At 35.0% G+C, this 21036-nt stretch overlaps 2 protein-coding genes across 2 annotated transcripts; one reads left to right on the forward strand and one right to left on the reverse strand.

Annotated features, from left to right (window-relative positions):
• Positions 1 to 7047: 7047 nt before the first annotated feature.
• LOC143611209 (putative methyltransferase At1g29790) lies at positions 7048 to 8451 on the forward strand. Its single transcript, XM_077085468.1, has one exon. It carries the CDS (start codon positions 7048 to 7050, stop codon positions 8434 to 8436), a length of 1389 nt encoding a protein of 462 aa, XP_076941583.1. The 3' UTR covers positions 8437 to 8451.
• A 2938-nt stretch (positions 8452 to 11389) lies between these two features.
• On the reverse strand, positions 11390 to 19969 carry LOC143611206 (protein ALWAYS EARLY 3-like). Its single transcript, XM_077085465.1, has 18 exons — positions 19871 to 19969; positions 19678 to 19776; positions 19498 to 19560; positions 18464 to 18541; positions 18097 to 18265; positions 16874 to 17106; positions 16513 to 16792; positions 16359 to 16421; positions 15575 to 15813; positions 15184 to 15465; positions 14935 to 15113; positions 14144 to 14426; positions 13738 to 13926; positions 13508 to 13660; positions 13279 to 13422; positions 12525 to 12722; positions 12224 to 12448; positions 11390 to 11679 (listed from the first exon to the last, which is right to left on the reverse strand). The coding sequence occupies exons 1-18, from the start codon at positions 19967 to 19969 to the stop codon at positions 11515 to 11517; spliced, it is 3141 nt and encodes a 1046-aa protein (XP_076941580.1). The 3' UTR covers positions 11390 to 11514.
• Between the last annotated feature and the right edge of the window lie 1067 nt (positions 19970 to 21036).

Consider the following 21036-nt stretch of genomic DNA (forward strand, 5'->3'; position numbering starts at 1 on the left):
CTTTCTAACCACTACTTTCAATAACAATCAGATCTAAATCCAAAGTCCCTATCACAACACATCACCACAAGCAACCATCATATAGCCACCATCGTTGTTTCTACCACAACCACCACAACTGACCACCATTCACAACCATTGTTATCGTTGCTACACCTTCACAACAACAACCATCATCCAAAATCACAACCTCACTACCACAATCGCTCAACAACATAATTATAAAAATGTAATAAGTAAATAGTTTAAGGATATATATGACATGACCGATTTATAAATTTTCAAGTGAATCTTAAATCCATTCTAGTCTTCTCCCCAATCTTTTTATCGAGGGTTTCCTTCATAGACGTCTCCCTAAACGGTAGGGGTCACCAAATACACGTTTCACTAGTCCAAGGTAGTGATCACCTTTTTTCAACCCACTATGTCAAGATAGTGAGCCTTTACAAGGTCATCAAATTTTCACTATGTTAAGATATTGACATAGTGTATCCTCACTAGATATAACACTATATCAATAGTGTTCCCCCTCTTAGGTCATTAGTACAATCATTAGACAACATGTGGTGATGCTCCCTTAACTAATACAAGAATAGAATAAAAGAGGTTGTAGCACTTACTCTTCTTTGATATTGATCTCTCATCTTCACTTTGATGCTTGAATGTTGTTTGTAATCATGAGAGATTTTCTATGTATATGTACCTATGCATATGTATATGTAGTTTTGTTGTAACATTCGTCATTTTCGCTCCTTTTATATTTGTATTTGTATCAAAACCCAACCCGATTTGTAAATCGAATATTTCAATAATATAAAACAATGGGTTTTTATGTTTCATAATCATCTCTTACTTTTTGTATTTTGTTACTTATTTGTATTATTTGACTTGTTTAAACCTTTATTTCAAAACACATGCAAGTATTGATATAAACCATGGAAAACAACTTTGACCAATACCCTATATATACAAGCCTATCCTCTTCATTTCTTCTTACTCATTTCATATCTTTTCTCTCTCAAACTAAGAACACCATTCTCAAACCTTCAAGGTTCATAATTATCAAACAACAACCCTCTTTAATTTTTGTTTTGTTACTTACTAATTCATATCTTGTGGTACAACATATATAATATGCACCCCTTGTTTCCTTCGGCTTTCATCTTCTTCGGGAGGTGATATGCTACAAGGCAAGGCTTCATGGAGAACTCTTTGTAGTTCTTGATTATACTATTTTCCTTTAATGCTTTACTAGTCTTGTTTATATTGTAAGTAGTTTAATTTTTAATTCATGTTTAAAGAGTTTCATGGTGTTGGGTATGAAGTCACTAGTCTCGGTTTTATCCCGAGATTAGACCCGAATCAAGACCGAACCAAGACCGAACTCTTGTTTACTAGCTTTTGTTTAAAATAGTTTTGTTTACTAGTTTTGTTTAAAATAGTTAAAATAGTTTAGTTTTAATTCATGTTTAAAGAGTTTCATGGTCTTGGGTATGAAGTCACTAGTCTCGGTTTTATCCCGAGATTAGACCCGAATCAAGACCGAACCAAGACCGAACTCTTGTTTACTAGCTTTTGTTTTAAATAGTTTTGTTTACTAGTTTTGTTTAAAATAGTTAAATAAACATGTTTATGAAAGATTTGAACCTTGTAACTTCTAAAATCATTTTGATAGTTCTATGGTATTTGGGTATGTGGCAACCATCCTCGGTATCATTCTGAGTCATGGACCGAACCAAAACCAAACTAAACCGAGTTCACTTGCCTAAGACACACAAGTGTGTTTTTGGCCATCGAAACTCATCTTTTATTCAAGAATGTATTTTAAACTAATTTTAAGTATTTTATCAACTTACTTGGTGTGTCAGAATCCAACTTGATCTTATAACAAGCTTGGACCGGTGAAACCAAATACTCACTTAACAGACGTTAAGGTTCTTCATAATAGAACTATATACTTGGTTAAGTCTTTCGATTTTATTGAGTTATTTCAAAACATTTTGGAAAGTTAACTTTGAGTTTAGTTAATTATCTAGACCCAAGTTAACAAATCCGAACACTCGATTAAAACCTTGTTTTGGTGTTCATATACCCAAAGGGTCTTGCATTAGTGCATTATAACCCACATAAGTTACTTAACATAGGTTGAGAAATAATTATGAATGAAATACCAAGACCCGGTTTCGAGTAAACTTAATTTTTAGAACATGTCTTTAATTTCCCAAATATATACATTTTTAAACCATAAACTTCATTTATTTACTTTACTTGTCATACTTTACTTTAAACCCTTCCAAGACTACCTACTAACTTAAGACCCGTTTAATCTAGGTCTTTCTCGTAAAACCCGATCTCCGATTATTCACAAATCAATCTTTCAAGTTACTTAGTTAACGTGAGTACATTTCATCCCCCGTTTTCACTTTTATCTTTTGGGGGTAACATGCTTACTTATTCAAACAAAAATGATTTATATTATACTCATTTCTCAAACCACAAACTTTAGGGTGTATGATGCTAGAATACTTGCTCTATTGTGTGTTATATGTCTCATATGCTTTACATGCGCGAGTGTTTATTTTTATGTTGTTGAGCCTCATTAAGTATGATCATACGCTCCCCTAACTACTTATCCTTGTGCTAGTAGAATAGGGCCTCATTATCCAAGTATGTCGGTTGTTACTGATTAGAAAGGATCCTCATTTACATATGTTTTATATACCATGATTGATGCTTTTATTTATAGTCTCATATACGTTTGTGGATTTCGCTCATATTATATATACTCAAAACTATGAAATTGCTCACCAACATACGTGTTGACAAATGTTATTTTATGCATTGTTAAAGGTTTGATTATTACTTGAGTTGGAGTTCGAAGACGTCATTCTATTTGATACCGCTAGGTTATTAGAAGAATGAACAATATCTATCTTTTTATATTTTGATGTTTATTTGTATGAACAATATGTGTTACTTTGATGGCTGAATGAAATTAATGAGTTGATTAAATATTGTCACTTTAATAATGTCTTGTGTTCTTGGGCAATCCGTTTCACCCCGGCATGTTCCGCCGCCTTTGGTCGGGGTTGTTACATTTGTAGAGAAAATAGGTGTGGAATAAGGTTGCATAAGTATTCTATTTATAGCCTAACATTTGAAAGTAAGTTGTTACGGTCTGATGACTAGACAGCTGATATGCATCGACCGTGAATGCACATTCCATATCGCATGTCTTTAAGCTTCTTAATCCCTAGCTATTCTTGCACCACATACCCATGTTTTTCACTAAACGGGATAAATATTTTATGCTTTGTCAATCCCAAATCACTATAAATTTCTTTGATGCATTTGACCAGTTCATTTATATCAAAGTGGGTCTTCTTGATTGGTTTGGATAACAGACATTCCCTAAGTTGAATTATTCTTTCAAGAGTTATTTGAATTTCAAATAACATTTATTTAAACAATTTTGTTTAAATAGTTTTATAGATATTATCCTAAGTTTAAAAAGTGATTCCAGTAGAAAACGGTTCGGTTAATTGTCAAATGCACTTTTTACTTATTTGTTAAATGGTTCGGTTTCGCTGTTTCTAGCTCAATTAAGAAGTTTCGAATCTGAAATATGTCGATTTCAAGCTTGGTTAAGGTGTTCCAAGCTCGGTTATAAACAATTACAACTTTAATTTAAATGTTCAAAGCTGAAAATTGATGCATAAAAGATGGATATAGAGTAGGGATGAGATCGGGACCGTACTGTAAGGCCCCGTTACCGGTGCCTCACATTTGGACGTTGGATTTACTCATAAACGCAGTTCTAAATATCAAAGTTAATTAAAACTTTCGCGGAAATAATAAAACTTAAACCATTCGTTACAAACATCCATATTTTGTCTTTTAAAACATAACTTAAATTATAGAAATAAACATCATAGCAAAATCCTCAGATGCCAGCTTCGTCCAACTCTGCCATGTGTCCTCTTCAAGCTAACTGCCTCATTCTACTTGGGTGCATGCATACTAAAAGTCAGCTGCACTGAGTGGGTTCTAGTTAATACAATCAACATACAATACGTTCTTATATTACATACTTGTCCTTCTTTACTTTCTTTCATACATACGTAAGTATATACTTTCATTCTTACTTTCATACTTTCTTTCTTTCATACTTCATATTTTATCTTTCTTTACATACATACTTATACATTTTAAAGAGCCTTTCACCCTATAACCTCACAGATATTATTAGGGTCTGCCACCCTTAAAGAGACTTTCGCCCTATAACCTCACAGATATTATTAGGGTTTGCCACCCTTAAAGAGCCTCTCGCCCTATAACCTCACAGAAATTATTAGGGTCTGCCACCCTTCTTCACATATATTATTAGGGTCTGCCACCCTTCTTCACATATATTATTAGGGTCTGCCACCCTTCTTCACAAATATTATTAGGGTCTGCCACCCTTTACCGTCAATTCCTTCATATTATACTTTCTTTTTCATTTATATATTTTACATACTTTCTTTCATTATCATATTCTATAACGTACATACTTCATACATACAACATATATATATATATATAAACAATCACATCATCTAACTATCTCCTGACAGTACGTGCAATATCCGAAGATCATTCATGTACCGTCAAGTATTCTTTTATAACATACACATATATCATAATAGGCATACACTTACCACTTAAGGTAAGTGTATTAACTAATCACATCGAGTATGCACATAGCCCCGAAAACATAACAAGGAATGGGGCTAGAAACTCACCTGGATCCTGTTGCGTTCGCCGTTAATTGTTATCCCCTTCTTTAACTGAGCACGGCTAACTATTATATAGATATCCTCGTTAATTAACCGTATAATTAATTTAGTCGGTACTGTATTTTCTAAGTTGGGCTTTGTTATGCCTAAAATAATGGGCTTAGCAGGATGTGGGCTTAGTTGTTTCTGGTCCAACGATTTACTATCCGGGCCCAACTGTCCATCTGGGCCCAACCGGATTCAGCCCAAACCCCACCGAGGACATGATCAGCCGAGAACCCGATAGACCGAGAACTCTCATATTTGGCCGAGATCCACACTTAACCGAAAACCCGTGTTTTCGGCCGAGAACTCTGACCGAGAACACAAGGTTCCGAGAACATGTGTTTTTGACCAAGAACACATGACCTTTCTGGCCGAGAACTCTTGTTGGCTGTCTATTTGACCGAAAACCATAAGGTTTGACCAAGGATTCTCAAATTTGGCCGAGAATCCCTAGCCCAGCTCATTTTTCTATCTTATGCACCCACCTAGCCCAGCTAACTTGGTCTATTATTCAAATCATGAACTTTTAACCCTTTTTCATCATTAGTCATAACTGTTTACATCCGTTATCACTCCCTCATCGGGATCTAGCCCATTTCTTAGCATAAAGCTCGGACCTTTAACCACAAAACGTTCTTTACTAGATCTAGGATTCATCTATGAGCTAAATACTACCATAAGACCATTAGGTTCATTTTAATCTCCAAGTTTGCATTTTTATGAGACATCTAGATCCAATCTACTCTAGGGTCAAGTTTCATGGCAAATCGTTCATGAAAATGTAACCTTTAATCATAGAGAACATACATTTTGACGTTTCTAGCTTTAGTTATGAACCTTGACCTTGTATTTAGCTTGTATCCCGAAGATCTATCAATAAAAGGTTTGATTTTTTATCTCGGTTTCTTGCTCTAGCTTTCGACCGAAATTGGAAAGGTTGGGTGTGTGTTTTAGGGTGTAGATAGAATAAGATGAATAAGTTGGATGAAAATGGAAAGATTTAAGGGGGGTATTTATACTCCCTTAAGCCCGTGGACCTAAGGCCAATCTTTCATTTTTAGTCCATGATTAATCTATCTAATTAACTTACTTGTCATCCCTCTTATTTTATTTTATTTACTAATCCAAGTAAACTTTTCCATTATAAAATATTATTATTTGAGATTTTTTTTGGGATGTTACACATACCGGTACCGACCGGTCCCGGTCCCAAAAATCGCGGGTCTTGGTACCGGTACCGGTACCGAAATATTCGGTTCGGTACCGGTACGGGACCGGGACGGTACGGGTATTTAAGGTAAAATTTCGGGAAATACCGGTCCCGTACCGTACCAGTACCGAAACTCAAAATGTTGGTACCGATTCGGTACCGACGGTACCAATACCGGTACGGTACCGGTACCAACCGGTACCAGTCCCGAATTTGCCCATCCCTAATATAGAGGTATAATATTTGGAAACACAAACATACAATGTTCGATTCAATTTTGGTTAAATTCGGTTAATGAATGCATATTAAATGTAACCAAAAGCATCAGTTTTGCTCGGTAATGGTTAATTTTAAGTTTTGGTTAAGTTTTTCAGCCCAATCTCTTGTGCAAAAATATGTTTAAAACTAGTAAAAACATGCTTTGGCAACCTCTATCTGTGTTTAAAAAAAGAGAAAAATTGCTTTAAAATTGAAATCACATGTAAAGGGCGCTCCACCACCAAATCCTAAATTACCCTGCCACCACCGACCACACCAGCAACAGCAACAGCAAACCATAAAGCTCCATTCTTTTCTTGAAAGTTGAAATCATTACCATGGGAGAGAGAGGATAGTTGCTTATCAAACACGTAACTTTATAATATTGTTATTGCATCTTGAGCGGAAAATGAGCCGATTTCTGGTCATCGTGGTAAACCAGCCTAAGCCTAACCCACCATCATCACTCAAGTCAACCTGATTTCTCCATTTATATAATAATAATAATAATAATACGTCCACCCCAATGAATTACTTTACTTTACCCTCGTTGCAATTCACAACCCACGTTTTCTGTGCTTCACTTTCAGGACTTATAACTTTACACCTTGAATTGCATCTTAACATTCGTCCTTTTAATTAATCACACCATTTCCATGAACCACTTTGTTTCCCTCTTAATTCCACAATAACATTTTATTCATCAATCAAATCCCTGGGTGTTTTTTTTCTTTCATATATAAAGATAAAGAAAGCATGGCTGTTTCATGCTTCCCAAAGTTGAGATTAGGCCGAATTCTAGGCACCCTACAGATCCTTCTTGGACTGCTGGTCATAATCGTTAGCGCTTCGAGCTTATTGAGATTCTACTCAGCTGGCTTCTTCATGCGCCATCAAGACATCTGCAAGCAGTTGTACGCTGTTGATCGTCAAGATCAAGTGGGGTTTGGTTTTGATGCCATCTCGCTTTCTGCACGCGTCCAGGAGGTGCTCGACAGAATGCTTAGCTTACAAGAAACGCTAGAGTCCACCCTACAGCGGTTGGAAAAGACTAGAGATCTTCCGATGCTGGAGCATAAAAAGTTTATTCAAGAGCAGGTGCTTCAGCCTCTTTACGCTGCGCATATCTCCCTCAGACAGATTCGCCTACCCACGCTTCAAAACGGCTCCATGCATGAAGACCCGCTCATCAACTCCTTTGTAACCGAGGAAATCAGGAAGTATATAACCCCCAAGGACAGTCGGGTCGGGAGGAAGAACATTTACGGGAGTGACAAGGTGTACAACAGCATAGGCCACGCCTGTGTCTCGGTTACCAAAGAGCTTCAAGAGTATATGGATTACGATATCGGCTCCTTTTGTAAAGATGATTGGAATGTGGCTCAGGGTCTGATGATCAAGGGCTGCGACCCGTTACCAAGAAGACGGTGTCTCACCCGGGCCTCGAAAGTGTACCAAAAGCCCTACCCGATTAACGAGTCCTTATGGAAGATACCCGACGGAAGGAACGTGCGGTGGAGTAACTACGCTTGTAGAAACTTCGAGTGTTTGTCGAGCAAGAATCCGAAACGGGGTTACTCGAAATGCACGGGCTGTTTTGAGATGGACAAGGAAAAGGTTAAATGGGTGGCCAACGCGTCGGTCCCAACTGATTTCTTGATCAAAGACTGCTTAAACGTTAAGCCCGGTGAGATACGAATCGGGCTGGATTTTGGCATTGGGACGGGGACGTTCGCAGCGCGGATGAGGGAGCATAATGTGACGATTGTGACGACGGCTTTGAATCTAGGAGCCCCGTTTAATGAGATGATCGCGCTCCGTGGCCTGATCCCGTTGTACGTGACGTTGAATCAACGGTTACCGTTTTTTGACAATACAATGGATCTGATACACACGTCAGGGTTTATGGATGGGTGGATTGATTTGCAGTTGATGGATTTTATTTTGTTTGATTGGGACCGGGTTCTGAGACCGGGCGGGCTGTTGTGGGTGGATCGGTTTTTCTGTAACCGGAAAGATTTGGATGATTATATGTACATGTTTCTGCAGTTTAGGTACAAGAAACATAAGTGGGCTGTTTCTCCCAAGTCTAAAGATGAAGTGTATCTTTCTGCATTGTTGGAGAAACCTCCAAGATCTTTATGAATTGTGGTGGTTGTTTTGAGTCTGGTGTAATGTTTTGTATTTTTATTTATAAAATGATGATGGAATATGGATCCAATATTGGAAAGTGTTTGGTAAGCATCCAACATGTTAAAAGGACTCATACCTACTTTAGTGGATCTTACAATTGTTGACTTTGAAAGAAGTTGTATTTCATTGCATAATCGGGAGAAGATGATAAGATAAATATATTATGGCATGCTGCTGCTTAAGTGGTGGTCAAACATGGGATGGTAGAGAGAATCAGAGAATGGAAATGATTGGTATGGTATGGGTCAGTCAGTAAACCTGTCCGTTATATAACAACCAACGAAAACGGTGTTAGATACTTGGCTTTATTTCAAAGGAAAATTGATTCATATTTTGATTGAAATAGTCAACTTAGAATTATTGAAGTCTAAGTGTTATTTTGACCGAAAACTATAATTTACTCTGTTAAATATTAAAAACAATCTCACAAATAAAAGTAGGATGTGCGTGGTGTGGTTTTCGACTAAAATCAAATCAAAAACCGAAACTTTAGTTTTTAGATTTTTGAAACCGTTAGGTTTTGCTTTTTTTTTTTTTGTTTTTCCAGTTTTTGCCATTTAAACTTGAAAAGTTTAGGCCGAAAAAAGAGTTGGTCGAAAATATTGAATATAGGTATAAATAATTTTGTTAATTATTAACTAATTGACTATTATACAGTTGGTTAAAAATGAGTGATTTACGTGTTTACTAAATTCTTACTATAACTTAATAAAAATCTAGAATTCGTTTGATTTGGTTTTTGGGTTTTATTACATGCAAAACCAAAACCAAAACTGTACTGTAAATTCGGTTTATACAAATACATAAAACCAAATCATTGGTTTTTGTTTTGATTCGGTTTCAATGTGAATTTTTTAGTTTCATATCGTTTTTTTTCTTGCACAACCCTAAATAAAGTACGTAACTATACCAATTTAAGAGAAAAAATGGAACCCCAAATCACTAGGAGTGGAAAAAAAATAATCACTAATTAAATCTTAATAAAAACCGAACCAATTATATAACATATTATATAGCAGATGGTTTAGTTATGCATTTTTTTATTACTTCTAGGTGGTTTAGAGGACCAATTTGTGTTTTTGTAGCTGCAACAATCTTTCTTATAGCCAAAAATATTTATTGTTTTGAAGAAATACTTTGTAAAAATCTAAAACTTGTTTTAAAACTAGCTTTTCAAAACTGATTTTGAGGGTAAATCTAGGATCCACTAGAAAATGATATTTTATTTTCTGGTAATGAACACCGAGCTTATTCTTTGTTTAAAGGATCTTTGATGGAAAATAGCGTATTGGATGTTAGGCGAGGTGATAAAATTTTTTGAGAGATTATTAGAGATAACGCAATCCCACTAGGTGTTATGACATGCATTCTTCTGCTTGTTTATCTTGTATCCGATCATCATCCATCATCATCCAAAATGAAGTATATCTTCTTCTGTTCATGGGTTTGTTAGGGTTTTTGAAGTGGTTTAAGTGTTAAGTTTTATTTTTTGATTTGATCAACTCAGTTTGATGTTACCAAGTGGGAAGAAAGTATGAGATGTGTCAGATACTTATGGGTTTTGTTTATTATTTGTTTTTGGATTATAAAGTTTGCATCTTCTTGTGTTTCTTGCTTTCTTTATGAGCTTTTGGTTACTAAAATTCGAAATTTGGACATAAAAATTGAATCTTGTTATGATTTTATTTTCAGATCCGAGTTTCATGTGGGGTTTATGAGATGTTGGATTTATGTTACATTGTAAGTTAACTGAGGATTATATGCTTCTGAACGAAATAAACTGAAAATAAAAATATCCTTAAAATTGATAATTTAATTTAAGAAGGTGGGTCCACCTGAAACTTAATTAAAATTATAGTCGGAGTAGACAGGATATTCAAAAACATAGTCGGTCGAGATGGAAAACTAAAAATTCTATCGGTCGAGACGGAATTAAACTTTTAAAACTTACCAGATAAGAACCACGAGAATATGAACTGGGAAGAAGAAATTCGTTCAAAATGCGTCTTGAAAGACGAAATTCAAAAAGCTCTTTTTTCAAGAAAATTAATTTGAACGGACCAGATAAGAAACATAAAAAACCGTCTGAATAGACTGTTTTTTACCAAATGATTTAAATTAAAAATATGGACAAAAACCCCAAGATTTTTAAAAATATCGTCGGAAATGTCAGAAACTTTACAAGTGGCAAGTTTTCATTGGTTGGAAAATCTCGTCGGTTATACTACCAATGTGTCAGCCCTGTACAAATTCCATGAGTTATTTTGGGAATTTGGATTCATTTTGGATCATTTTTTTTTCTCTCTCTTAGTTTGGGTCATTTTGAGAATTTTCCATAAAAAAAAAAAATTTGTCAGGTTTCTTTTAACCTCACCTTGAGATGAATTTATCTATTTCTTTAAAATTTATAGTGAGGTTTGTTTAAATTTTTTTAACTCAATAGTAAAACATATTCATAAGAATAATAGAACATATACATTTTTTCTAATAACTTTATTCTCTTTCTTCTAAGTATAGTATTTTTTTCATCCTAATATTTTAAATTTTCGATAGCCGGACTAGTTATAAAAACATTGGTCATGCTTCTTTGAATATTTATTGATCAAATATATTTTTTTAAAGCAGCAACCACAGAAGGTGTATGCTGAGTAATTCAAAAAATATGTGAAAGCAAAAGCTTTACAAAATTAATTAAACCATAACCAAAATAAAAAAAAAAATAAAACCGAAATAACCAAACCAATTGAGAAACCGACACCATTAGCTCAGTTAACCAAGTTTTCTGATTCAGTCATCACAAAACATGGGCTACAAGTCCGGTTTTGGCTCATAACCGAACCATAGTCACACCTAAACTCTAATAACTGAAACACATCAAGAATTATATATTTTAACATTTCTACATTGTTCATTACTAAGAACCTGCCTTCTGTAATTATTACTATCATCATCACAAACAACTATTATTAGCGAAATCGGAATATAGTAATAACAATTATATAAGTCAAAAAGAAAAAAAAACAAACTTCCCTAGGATGGAACAAGAGCAAGTATCTGAGTTTTGACCCTCCCCATGCACATCTGTATCTCCCTAAATATTCCCATGTTTTGAGGACACTGTGGATGCAACTTTGTAAACGCCAAATCTATCATCTGAACCACATCTGCTGGCGGGTATTGTCGCTCAGTACACATCTGCATAGAAACAAACTCGGGTATTGTTTATATCTCTTATATGTTCTATATACCATTTGATAATAGAGTAAATTATAAATTACACTTTCGTCTTTTATATTTATAGATTTTGTCGGTAATTGTCCTTAAACTACAGAAAAATCCTCCAAGTTTTACAAAGCTTGCCCATCTCGTCCTTTCCACTAACTAGTGTTAGATTTTTTTATGTTAAACTCATTCATGTGCCTTGCACATGAGGGTAGTTTCGTCTTTATACCCTAAAATATGACATGAAATCTATTTAATTTCTTGTCAAATTAAAGGGTAAAAAAAGACCAAACTACCATCATGTGCAAGGCACGCGACTAGGTTTAATAGAAAAAATTAACGCCCGTTGGTGGAAAGGACAAAATGTGCAAGGATTTTAAAACATAAAGTATGTTTCTTGAAATATCTTTAGTTTAGGGGCGATAAATGAAAAAAGCTGCAAACTTAAAGGACGAAAAGTGTAATTTACTCATTAATACAAGAATGAAGTACAACCTAAAAGAAGCACAAAACCAACCTGTATCACATGATATGCAGCAACACAAGACACAATAAGCTCAACTGGGATTGCTGGCTCGGTGTCACCAGAATCAAACTTAAACTTAGAATCTAAAGCAAGTAACGGGTCCAGTCTGATTGTTGATGACCCATATTGGGTTGGATTTTTCCTCACGCCTAACGATTCTAAAACGGTTGCAATGCGCGAATGGAAATCTTGGTCCACTTTTAATTTAGGAATGGCCTGAGACGTTGATTAAATTATAATTTAATAGGTGTTTGATGAAAACATAACGAGAAGATGTAGAAGATTTGGTTACCTGCATGGCAATATTCACAAGTTTTTGTGCTTCAAGTCTTGAATTATTCACAGTTTCAATGACATTAGATGGTAACTGATTATCCAATGGGATGTTGTCAGTTGGATTTATAGGATTGAATTGAGGTTGATGCCAAGGAGGCAAAGGGTTTACTGGGTATGTGTTTTGTCGCCTCAAGTTAAGAAGAGCACAAGTGACCTGAAAACATATTTCCACACTTTTGTTACTTGAATAAAAATAAATATGGAGGGGAGGGACGCAGCCAAAACACTAAATATTGTGAGAACACAATGAATAATTCATTTTCCAATCTTCAAAATTTTGAACGCTTCATGAAATTCAAAGAAATATATGAACAAACTTTGTTTATGTATAAAACCTACACATGTGCATGTAAACGCTTGAAAATTGAAAAACATATGAACAAATTAGTTTGAAGGTTTTTTGATGTACATAAACATACACGTTTGTATGCAAGCACAAAATTTTTAAAAAATGAACCATAGATGAAAAAATTAAGCAATTGTCTGTTCTTTTTGTTCTCCAATAATTTATGCATTTGTATGCAAGTACAATCTTTTAAAAAATGACCTGTAAATGAAAATTTATACAATTTGAGTCTGTTCTTTTGGTTCTCCAATACTTTAGTGTGCTGTAAAGAACCTCGCCTTATATATGTATGTGTGTGTGTGTTTGCAAATAATATGAAATACATATATATATATATATAATTAGTTTTGAGCGAGGAATATGCCTGGTCACTGGCTTCTTTGAGCTGCAATAGTACCATAGCATACTCTTTTCTAAAGCTTTCAGAAACCTTCATATCCACTCCCATCTTGTTTCTATGACTCATCAAACCATCATTTACAAACTTAAGTTCAGTCAATACCGCTTCCTAAAATCCAAATAAGAACCTTCTGTTACACTTCACTAATAATCATAAACTTCACAGAAATTAAGTTTACAAACACAAACATTACCTTCTTATCAAGAGCGCGAGTAAGCTCCGCGAGAGCCCGTATATCGGTCTCTCGTGCCTGAACTTGAGAAACTGAAGGAGGAGCATAAGTTCCATGCTGTGAAATGACATTTTCTGCAGCTGCTTTGGCAGTTGCACTCGACGCATTATGTCCCTATAGAAACAATATTGTGAGTTGTTACAAATTTTTATTTTAAAATAAAGGAAAACAAATTGTTTCAGAAAACTAACCAGCCGATGATTCATCATGGCGATTGGAGGATTTGGCTCACTCAAAGTAGGTAACATTAACAACCCGGGACCTAAATGTGGCAACTTTGGCTCTTTAGAGTTCATAGAAAGTCTATATAATGCAATGTTCTCTCTCCTCAAAGCTTCAGGCATGTTTTCCAACAGGTTTGATGGCATGCAATCAATATCCTGTCAGAAAGTAACAGTTACAATTGCAGTTTTGGTCATTTAAGTATATAGTAACTTTCACTTTTCATCCTTAACCGAAGGGTACAGCATAAATCATCCTTTATGCTCATATGTTGTCACAGATTATGTATTTTCTGGGCGTTAAATTTATCACTTCATGTGCCTTAACTTGGTCATTTTACCCTTTAAATGAAACTGTATACAGTGCAAACCCTACCTTGACAAATGAGACCCCTAAATCAGGGCGATCAAACTGTATCCTGCATTTATCATGATCAACAGTTAGCACACTTCCATCACGAACTTCTCTTGATTCTGGATGAATGGCAATGACTCGTTGACCAACTGCCAACGGGCGGGCCAAGTCAGTTGGCAGTCCTTCTCGGGTCCCACTTCTAAGCTCAGTGTAATGTTTCCTTACGGAGTCCCGATATTGCGAAAGTTTTTCCTTTTCTTCACGCAAGAAATTCGTTGAGAATCTCTTGGGCTTTCCTAACGAACTGATATAAAAACTAGTGTCATTGAGGTGTGCATGAAACCGAAAAAAACGATCCATAACCGAAAAGACCGAACCCAAACAAAAAACCACATTTGGTTTTAGGTTCATGTAAAATGTTAACTTTTGCTTCGGTTTTGCATGTAATTAAAACTGAAAAAATCTAACCAAATTTATAGATTTTCATTTTTATTTTGAAATATAAGTAAATTATAAGAGTTTTCTAAATAGTGTTACCAACATATTTTAGCCAAAATGAATAATAATCAATTAATTAACAAAAAGATGTAGCACTATGAGCCAAATTTTTTTTGCTCATAAATTTCAAGCCCAAATGGGAAAAAAACCGAAAGAAACCTGGAACCGAACGGTTTTCCAAAAACTCAAAAATCAAATTTTCGGTTTGATCCCAAAACTGACCCATGCACGCTCCTGAGTGTCAACATTAACATTCTTGGTTTCCCACCATTAAAACTCAGCATTAACAAAATAATAAAAAACCGATAATATACCTTCGTATGACACCCCACTCAACCTTGGTTAGTCTTGGGATGTGACCTAATCCAACATGATGCAAGTACTCCACAAATTCCTTTTTAGCAAACCACGGATAATCAATCGCACTATAAAACCACTCGTATGTAGACCATCTACGCACCATAGGAGACGATAAATAACGAAAAGCCTTATCCTGCAAAACCTTATATTAGTTTAAAATTAACTTTATTAAGAGAGACACTAAAAAAAAGCTGGAAAATGACCTTTAAGCAGTGGGACCCATCTTGAGGTCTGGTCTTCTTATAAGGTACTCTATTTGGATTCACCTTGCGTTTATTTCGTCTTTTGGATGGTAAACCAACCGCGTCAGAAGTTTGAAGCAGTACCGTCGATATTGCTGAGTCAGCAGCTCCTGTCCTTGATGTATTGCTATTTGAAGAAGAGTATTCCACAAGTCTTGTAGATTTATGATGTTTCGCAGGGATATTATCTTCATTTGCACCTATGACTTTATTTGCACATTTTTCTTCTTCAGTGACAGTGGCCTGAATCAAGTTCACACAAAAAGATAATTTGACAAATTAAATAATTTACATATGTATTGTAAATAGTTTATAAATAAGCACATGTTTCGTACTTCTCCACGCTTATTACCTCAATTAAGGAAAATTTATTTTTCCTTTTCCATGATTTATTGATAGACTGATCTATCATCAGTTTTCCTTCAGATAGCGCCTTGTAATCAACTTTAGATTCTCTTCCTGATTCAGATTTTCCTGATTTTGAAGCATCAAATCGAGGAAAATCGTTTACTGTTTTCTTGTCGGCTGATAATTTAGTTTTGTATCTCCGATGACCCGCTGGTGGCTTATCTTCTTTCAATACGGGTGAATCTGCACAGAAATTGAAAAATATTACCATCATTCAGAGTGTTTAGAAATTAGTTTCTTAAATCTGTCCCCTAAAATAAACATACAAAGTCAAATATGAGTCTTGGCCGGATCTAATGTAATATACACAGAATTATCATGCATTGAAATAGTGTATAAGCAGAAACCAGAAGATAATAAAGCTAGTTTAAAAGGTTTCAAACATTAGCAGGAAAATGTAGAGTAAACTACAAATTTGTACTTTAGGTGTAAGGGCAGAATTGTCATCTAAAACATGCTTAACATAAAAAGTTAAAGCTAGTTAGTGAAAAGGAAATGTCAAATGGATTAAAATAAAACTTATAGACATCTGATGTGATGAATAGAGCTATGTCAATTTTGGTTAAAAATGTTTACTGAATTGTGTTGCACCAAACGTTACACCAACTTTGATATCTTATTCAATGGTGGTTTCTTTTACACTAAAAACATCAGATTTGGTGTTTTTGTACATACATAGGAGATGATCTTGAATAACAAATAAACATATAAGCATATTATATATTTACCAGATTGTATCATCACTGACAAGTCAGCCAATGTTTGCAGTGCATCCAATCCAGAACTTTCATCTGCACAAACAAGGTGTAAGAGCAACTAACATGTGCAATGAGTCATCATAAATATTAAAGTAATTATATAAAAGAAATTAACCATGCTTACCTCTAAAGAAAAGCTTTTTGTTCCTTTTTCTTTGACCCTGTGACGAGGATTGCTCAATATTTTCATCCGCAGCCTCGATACCAACAGCAACTCCTTCACCCGTACCACTACATGCTTCCCCGCCATCGTCGAACTCATTATCATCTTTCTGTCCATAAAATTTACTCCGTTTCGGGTAAGTTTCTTCACCAATATTTTCAGCTCCACCACTTCCAGAACTGCCCTCAAAACACTCTTCATCAATCAAATTAAAATGAAGCTTTGCCCTCAAACTATCCAACTGCAAATGCCACGTCAAATATTATGTGTCTCATCGAGTTAATTTTATATGAGTAGGTAGGAAAATGAATAAACTATTTACATTTTTTTGTTTGTTTTTGGAAGGTGTGGTTTTCACGCGGTATGGTGATTGAGAAACTTGTGGGGAGCCACCTCTTTGTATAGCCTCTGTCAATGCCAATGCAGCACCATGTGCCACGTCATCGACCTCTCTCTTTTGGCTTCTTTTGTATGGTGAGACGGGATTTCCACTGTTATCTCTTCTTGATAAATGGTTGATGGGAAACCGGGGTGTCCTTTTCCGAACAGTACATCCTAGATTAATTTAAAACCATTAGAAGTTGATGTCAACTAAATAACAACAGCCATACCCAGTAAATCCCACACATGGCAAAAACTATTAGTAGGGTTTGGGGAGGGTGGGATGTACGCAAACCTTACCTCTATCCCTAGGGAATAGAGAGGCTGCTTCCAAGGGACCCCCGGCTTGATTTCAACTAAATATATATAAATAATACACATGGTGTATATAAGGGAGGGTTCTAACCATAGCACGGTTTTTTTTGCAAAAAAAAAAGGACAAGCTAAATCATTCATCTTTTTCAATCTTAAAAATATTAAAGTTGAAATGCAATGTTTATTCATCTCTCCTGCAATTAAAAACATGATTTGAACAAAAGTTAGGCTTATTTATAGAACCTACACATATGCAAATTAGTTAAATGATTTTTAAATAAATGACATAGTGATATGTATGTAACAAGTAAAAGTTAACAAAGGTATGAACCATTGATACAAAGAATTAAACAATTTAGGTTCTTTTTGTTTTTACAATAATTTAGTGTTTTGTAATGAACATCTCCCTACTATGTGTGTGTGTGTGTGTGTGTAATTGAGAGGTGCCGGGCGCTGGTGAGATGCGACAAGGAACACAAGCACATGTAATCACGTAACATGCTAACCTTTTTGAATTAGAAAAAAAAAGTACAACAATATCATACTCAAATTTAAGAGAAAAAAATGCTTGTTTTATAGTGTACCTTTAAACAAAACACATTAACATATGGAAAAGTTATGGTTGTTTAAAAATTGTGTGTGTGTGTGGTGTTTGGAAAAAGGAGAAGCTGGTTTGAGAATAAAATTAAAGGAAATATATAGGTAAAGATCAGGGGGGGAAGTGTAAGTTGTCTTTATATAACTAAAACTTGGGTAAAGATGATTGTGCCTAAAAGACAAACTTAAAGAAAATGGCAAACCATACTAGAATTAAAATAACCATGGTAAAGCTGAAGGGGTTTAACTTACCGTCAGATTCCCTTCGCTTCAGTTGCGGCAAAGACATATCACTTGAACCAACTAGCCTAGATTGCAGTTGGTCGTCAGGTCCGACATTTTGCTGAAGCAATTTGTGGGTACGCCTTTTAGGCTTGTGAAGTAATTTTGGAATATCATTGAGTTCATTATCGCTTCCTTCCTGTTAAAAAACTGCATTAGTTAAGAGCATTCCACAACTTTAATACTATATAAAAGAGCACACCCTTTTAACAATATAATAAAAGGGGTGCCTTTTCTCAACATATAAGTAACCATTATCAGTAAACAAAACTGCCTACTCAGCAATAGCCAATATCAACACAAAAGCAATTAAAACAACTTATATGAATGATCTCACCATGGCATTATAATGATCAGACACCATTGCAATGAAGCCAACCACAGACGCTGTTCCCTCAGGCAAGGATAAATATGCCTAAAAATCACAAGTGTAAAAACGGTTAATCTTCAATCCTAGACACATTTATTGAAAGTGTCAAAAAAGTTAATCTCAAACGGTTGAACCGAATTGAGATTCTTGGAACTGAAAACTCAATTAGGTTTCAGTTTAAACTGAATATGTAATTCGGTTTGGTTTTAAAGTTTAAACGGTTTCGATGTACTTCGGCTTTCATTTTGAATAATTTGAGGATGATTGTTGCACACCCCTAACTTTGACTGCTAGTTAGAACTTTGTATTCTATATTTAATCAGTTAAAGTGAGAATACACGCGTACGCCCTTTAGAATTCATCATTCAAACTTAACCGAGTCTAACTTGAGTAACTTCTATAAAAGATCCTTTTATATTTCCCGCATGAAAATCCTTACAGAGGGTATTAATTTAAGAGATGACTTACCAAAATTATCCATACACTAGAGTCAACTAAATCTTTAACATTTAACATTATATTTGATTATATGTAATCTATAATTAGAGGTGGAAATTTGAAACCATTTCATGTTTTATCTCCAGAGGATCAAACAGATTAACCTAAAAGATTTAACTCAAAAAAAACAGCTCAAATGTATCAAACAGTTAAAATTCAGTCAAAAGTGATTCAGATGCATAAGAAATTTTGAAAGAGAAAAAAAGATATACAACTATTGTACTAACATTTTTTTCTGGTCATATTTGAATCAAAAAGTTAATACGTATTATTATTATTATTATTATTATTTTTTTGCAGTTTGGCCCAACCCATTTTGACCCGCTAATAAACTATCCACCTTGACATGTAACCAAGTTGCCATTTTTCCACCTCTAAGTCATCAATGCAAGCAATTGTATGTTGACGTGTATCTCACTAAACTAATGATACTAGTAAAAATGTGACCACATTTATATATAGGATGCCATCCTTAAAAATTTCAAAGAAGATACCATTCTTACCCGATTCATTGTGTAGAGAGCTTCCACCATTTCAGAATTCCTAGTACGCACCATGGCAGCCACCTAAAGTTGAACGGAAAACAAAACACGCACATCAGCCAGTCGGATTGTAATAAAGAAAAAAGTAAACATCACTGAAACACGTTGAAAAAGATAGAGAGAAAGAAAGAAAACATAAACCTTGTTCCAATCTTTTCCATATTTCCGATAGGCTTTATAAAAGCGATGAACCTCTTCATCAATCCATGGAGATCCTAACATGTCAGAAAGCTTCCTCTTCTGCATGATATTCTTGCTTAGAACACTTTGTATAGTTCTTTACATCGCATATATAGTAGATAATGATTAAAGAAGTAAATATATAATCTAGAACCTGTGGTCCGGATTTGTTGGCAACAGTTTTACTGGGCGAAACATCAACATAATCGGAATACCGCCTGTTGACACTTCTAGACTTTCTCGTCGGAGCCATTCGATCCACCTAACAAAAAACACAAAAACAAGGGTTTTCATCAAAATTCAGATTCCGCAAGTAAACAAACGTAAATGAAGGTTAGGGTTTAAAGAAATTAGGGATTGAATGAATTTTACCTCAATTTGATTTGATTAATCGAACATCAGCTTTCGATCATCAAATCTCTTCTTCCTTTTTTGCTTTTCAAATTAAAATTCATACACTCAACTCTTTCAATCTTCTCGGCTTTATATAATATATATGTTTCAAACTTCATATTTTTTTAAAACCCCCCGAAAACACCGATAATACACAACACTCCCCTTACACATTACCAATGCCGGACCCGACTCGGGTTTTATTTTATATAATAAGGCTGGTTCCTGGGTTTTAAGAATATCATTAAATAGGTCAGGGTTGGGTCTTAAGGGTCTGATGGTTTTCTCTTACATAAACCGGGTAAGATCCACGAGACCCGCCCCAATTAAGTCCAACTGGGATCTCGAGGGTTTGACCCATTTGCACACCCCTACGGCTAGGGGTGGCAACCTTGACCCAAATCATTCCAAATGGGTCAATTTGGGTTGTTTTAAAATTCAAATAGGTTGAATTGGGTCATAGGTTTTAATTAAATGGGTCAAAATGGGTCACTTGAAATTCCACTTTCTTATTTTTGGGTCAAAATGGGTTGACAAATTTACCTACATGGGTCGATGTGGGTTAGTGTATTAAGGAAAAGTAACATGTTTGGGTTAAAATGGGTTTTAGACTGGAACGATATCGGTTTAGGTTTCGGCTCGGATCAGCTTTCGTGCCGACACGAGTTTTAGCACTGGACGGGTTGGGTTTCGGTTTCTTTCGAGTTTTCGCACTAGACGGGTCGATAAAGGTTTTTGATTCATTTTCGTCGACATTTCGGTTTCGGTTAATTTGTCGGGTTTTTTTTTTTTTTTTGATGAACGAGGTTAACGGTGAAAATATTTTGGTCTTTTTACTTTTTTCATTATTTGTTTATATTTTGAGTTATGATTTTTTATTTGTTTTTTGTGAATTTTTTTTGTAGGGATTTTGATCTTCATAGAAAT

Source organism: Bidens hawaiensis, unplaced genomic scaffold (assembly GCF_021521415.1).
Source record: "Bidens hawaiensis isolate Kalapana, Puna unplaced genomic scaffold, B.hawaiensis_p1.1 tig00030170_1, whole genome shotgun sequence".
In the NCBI taxonomy this organism is placed as follows: domain Eukaryota; kingdom Viridiplantae; phylum Streptophyta; class Magnoliopsida; order Asterales; family Asteraceae; genus Bidens; species Bidens hawaiensis.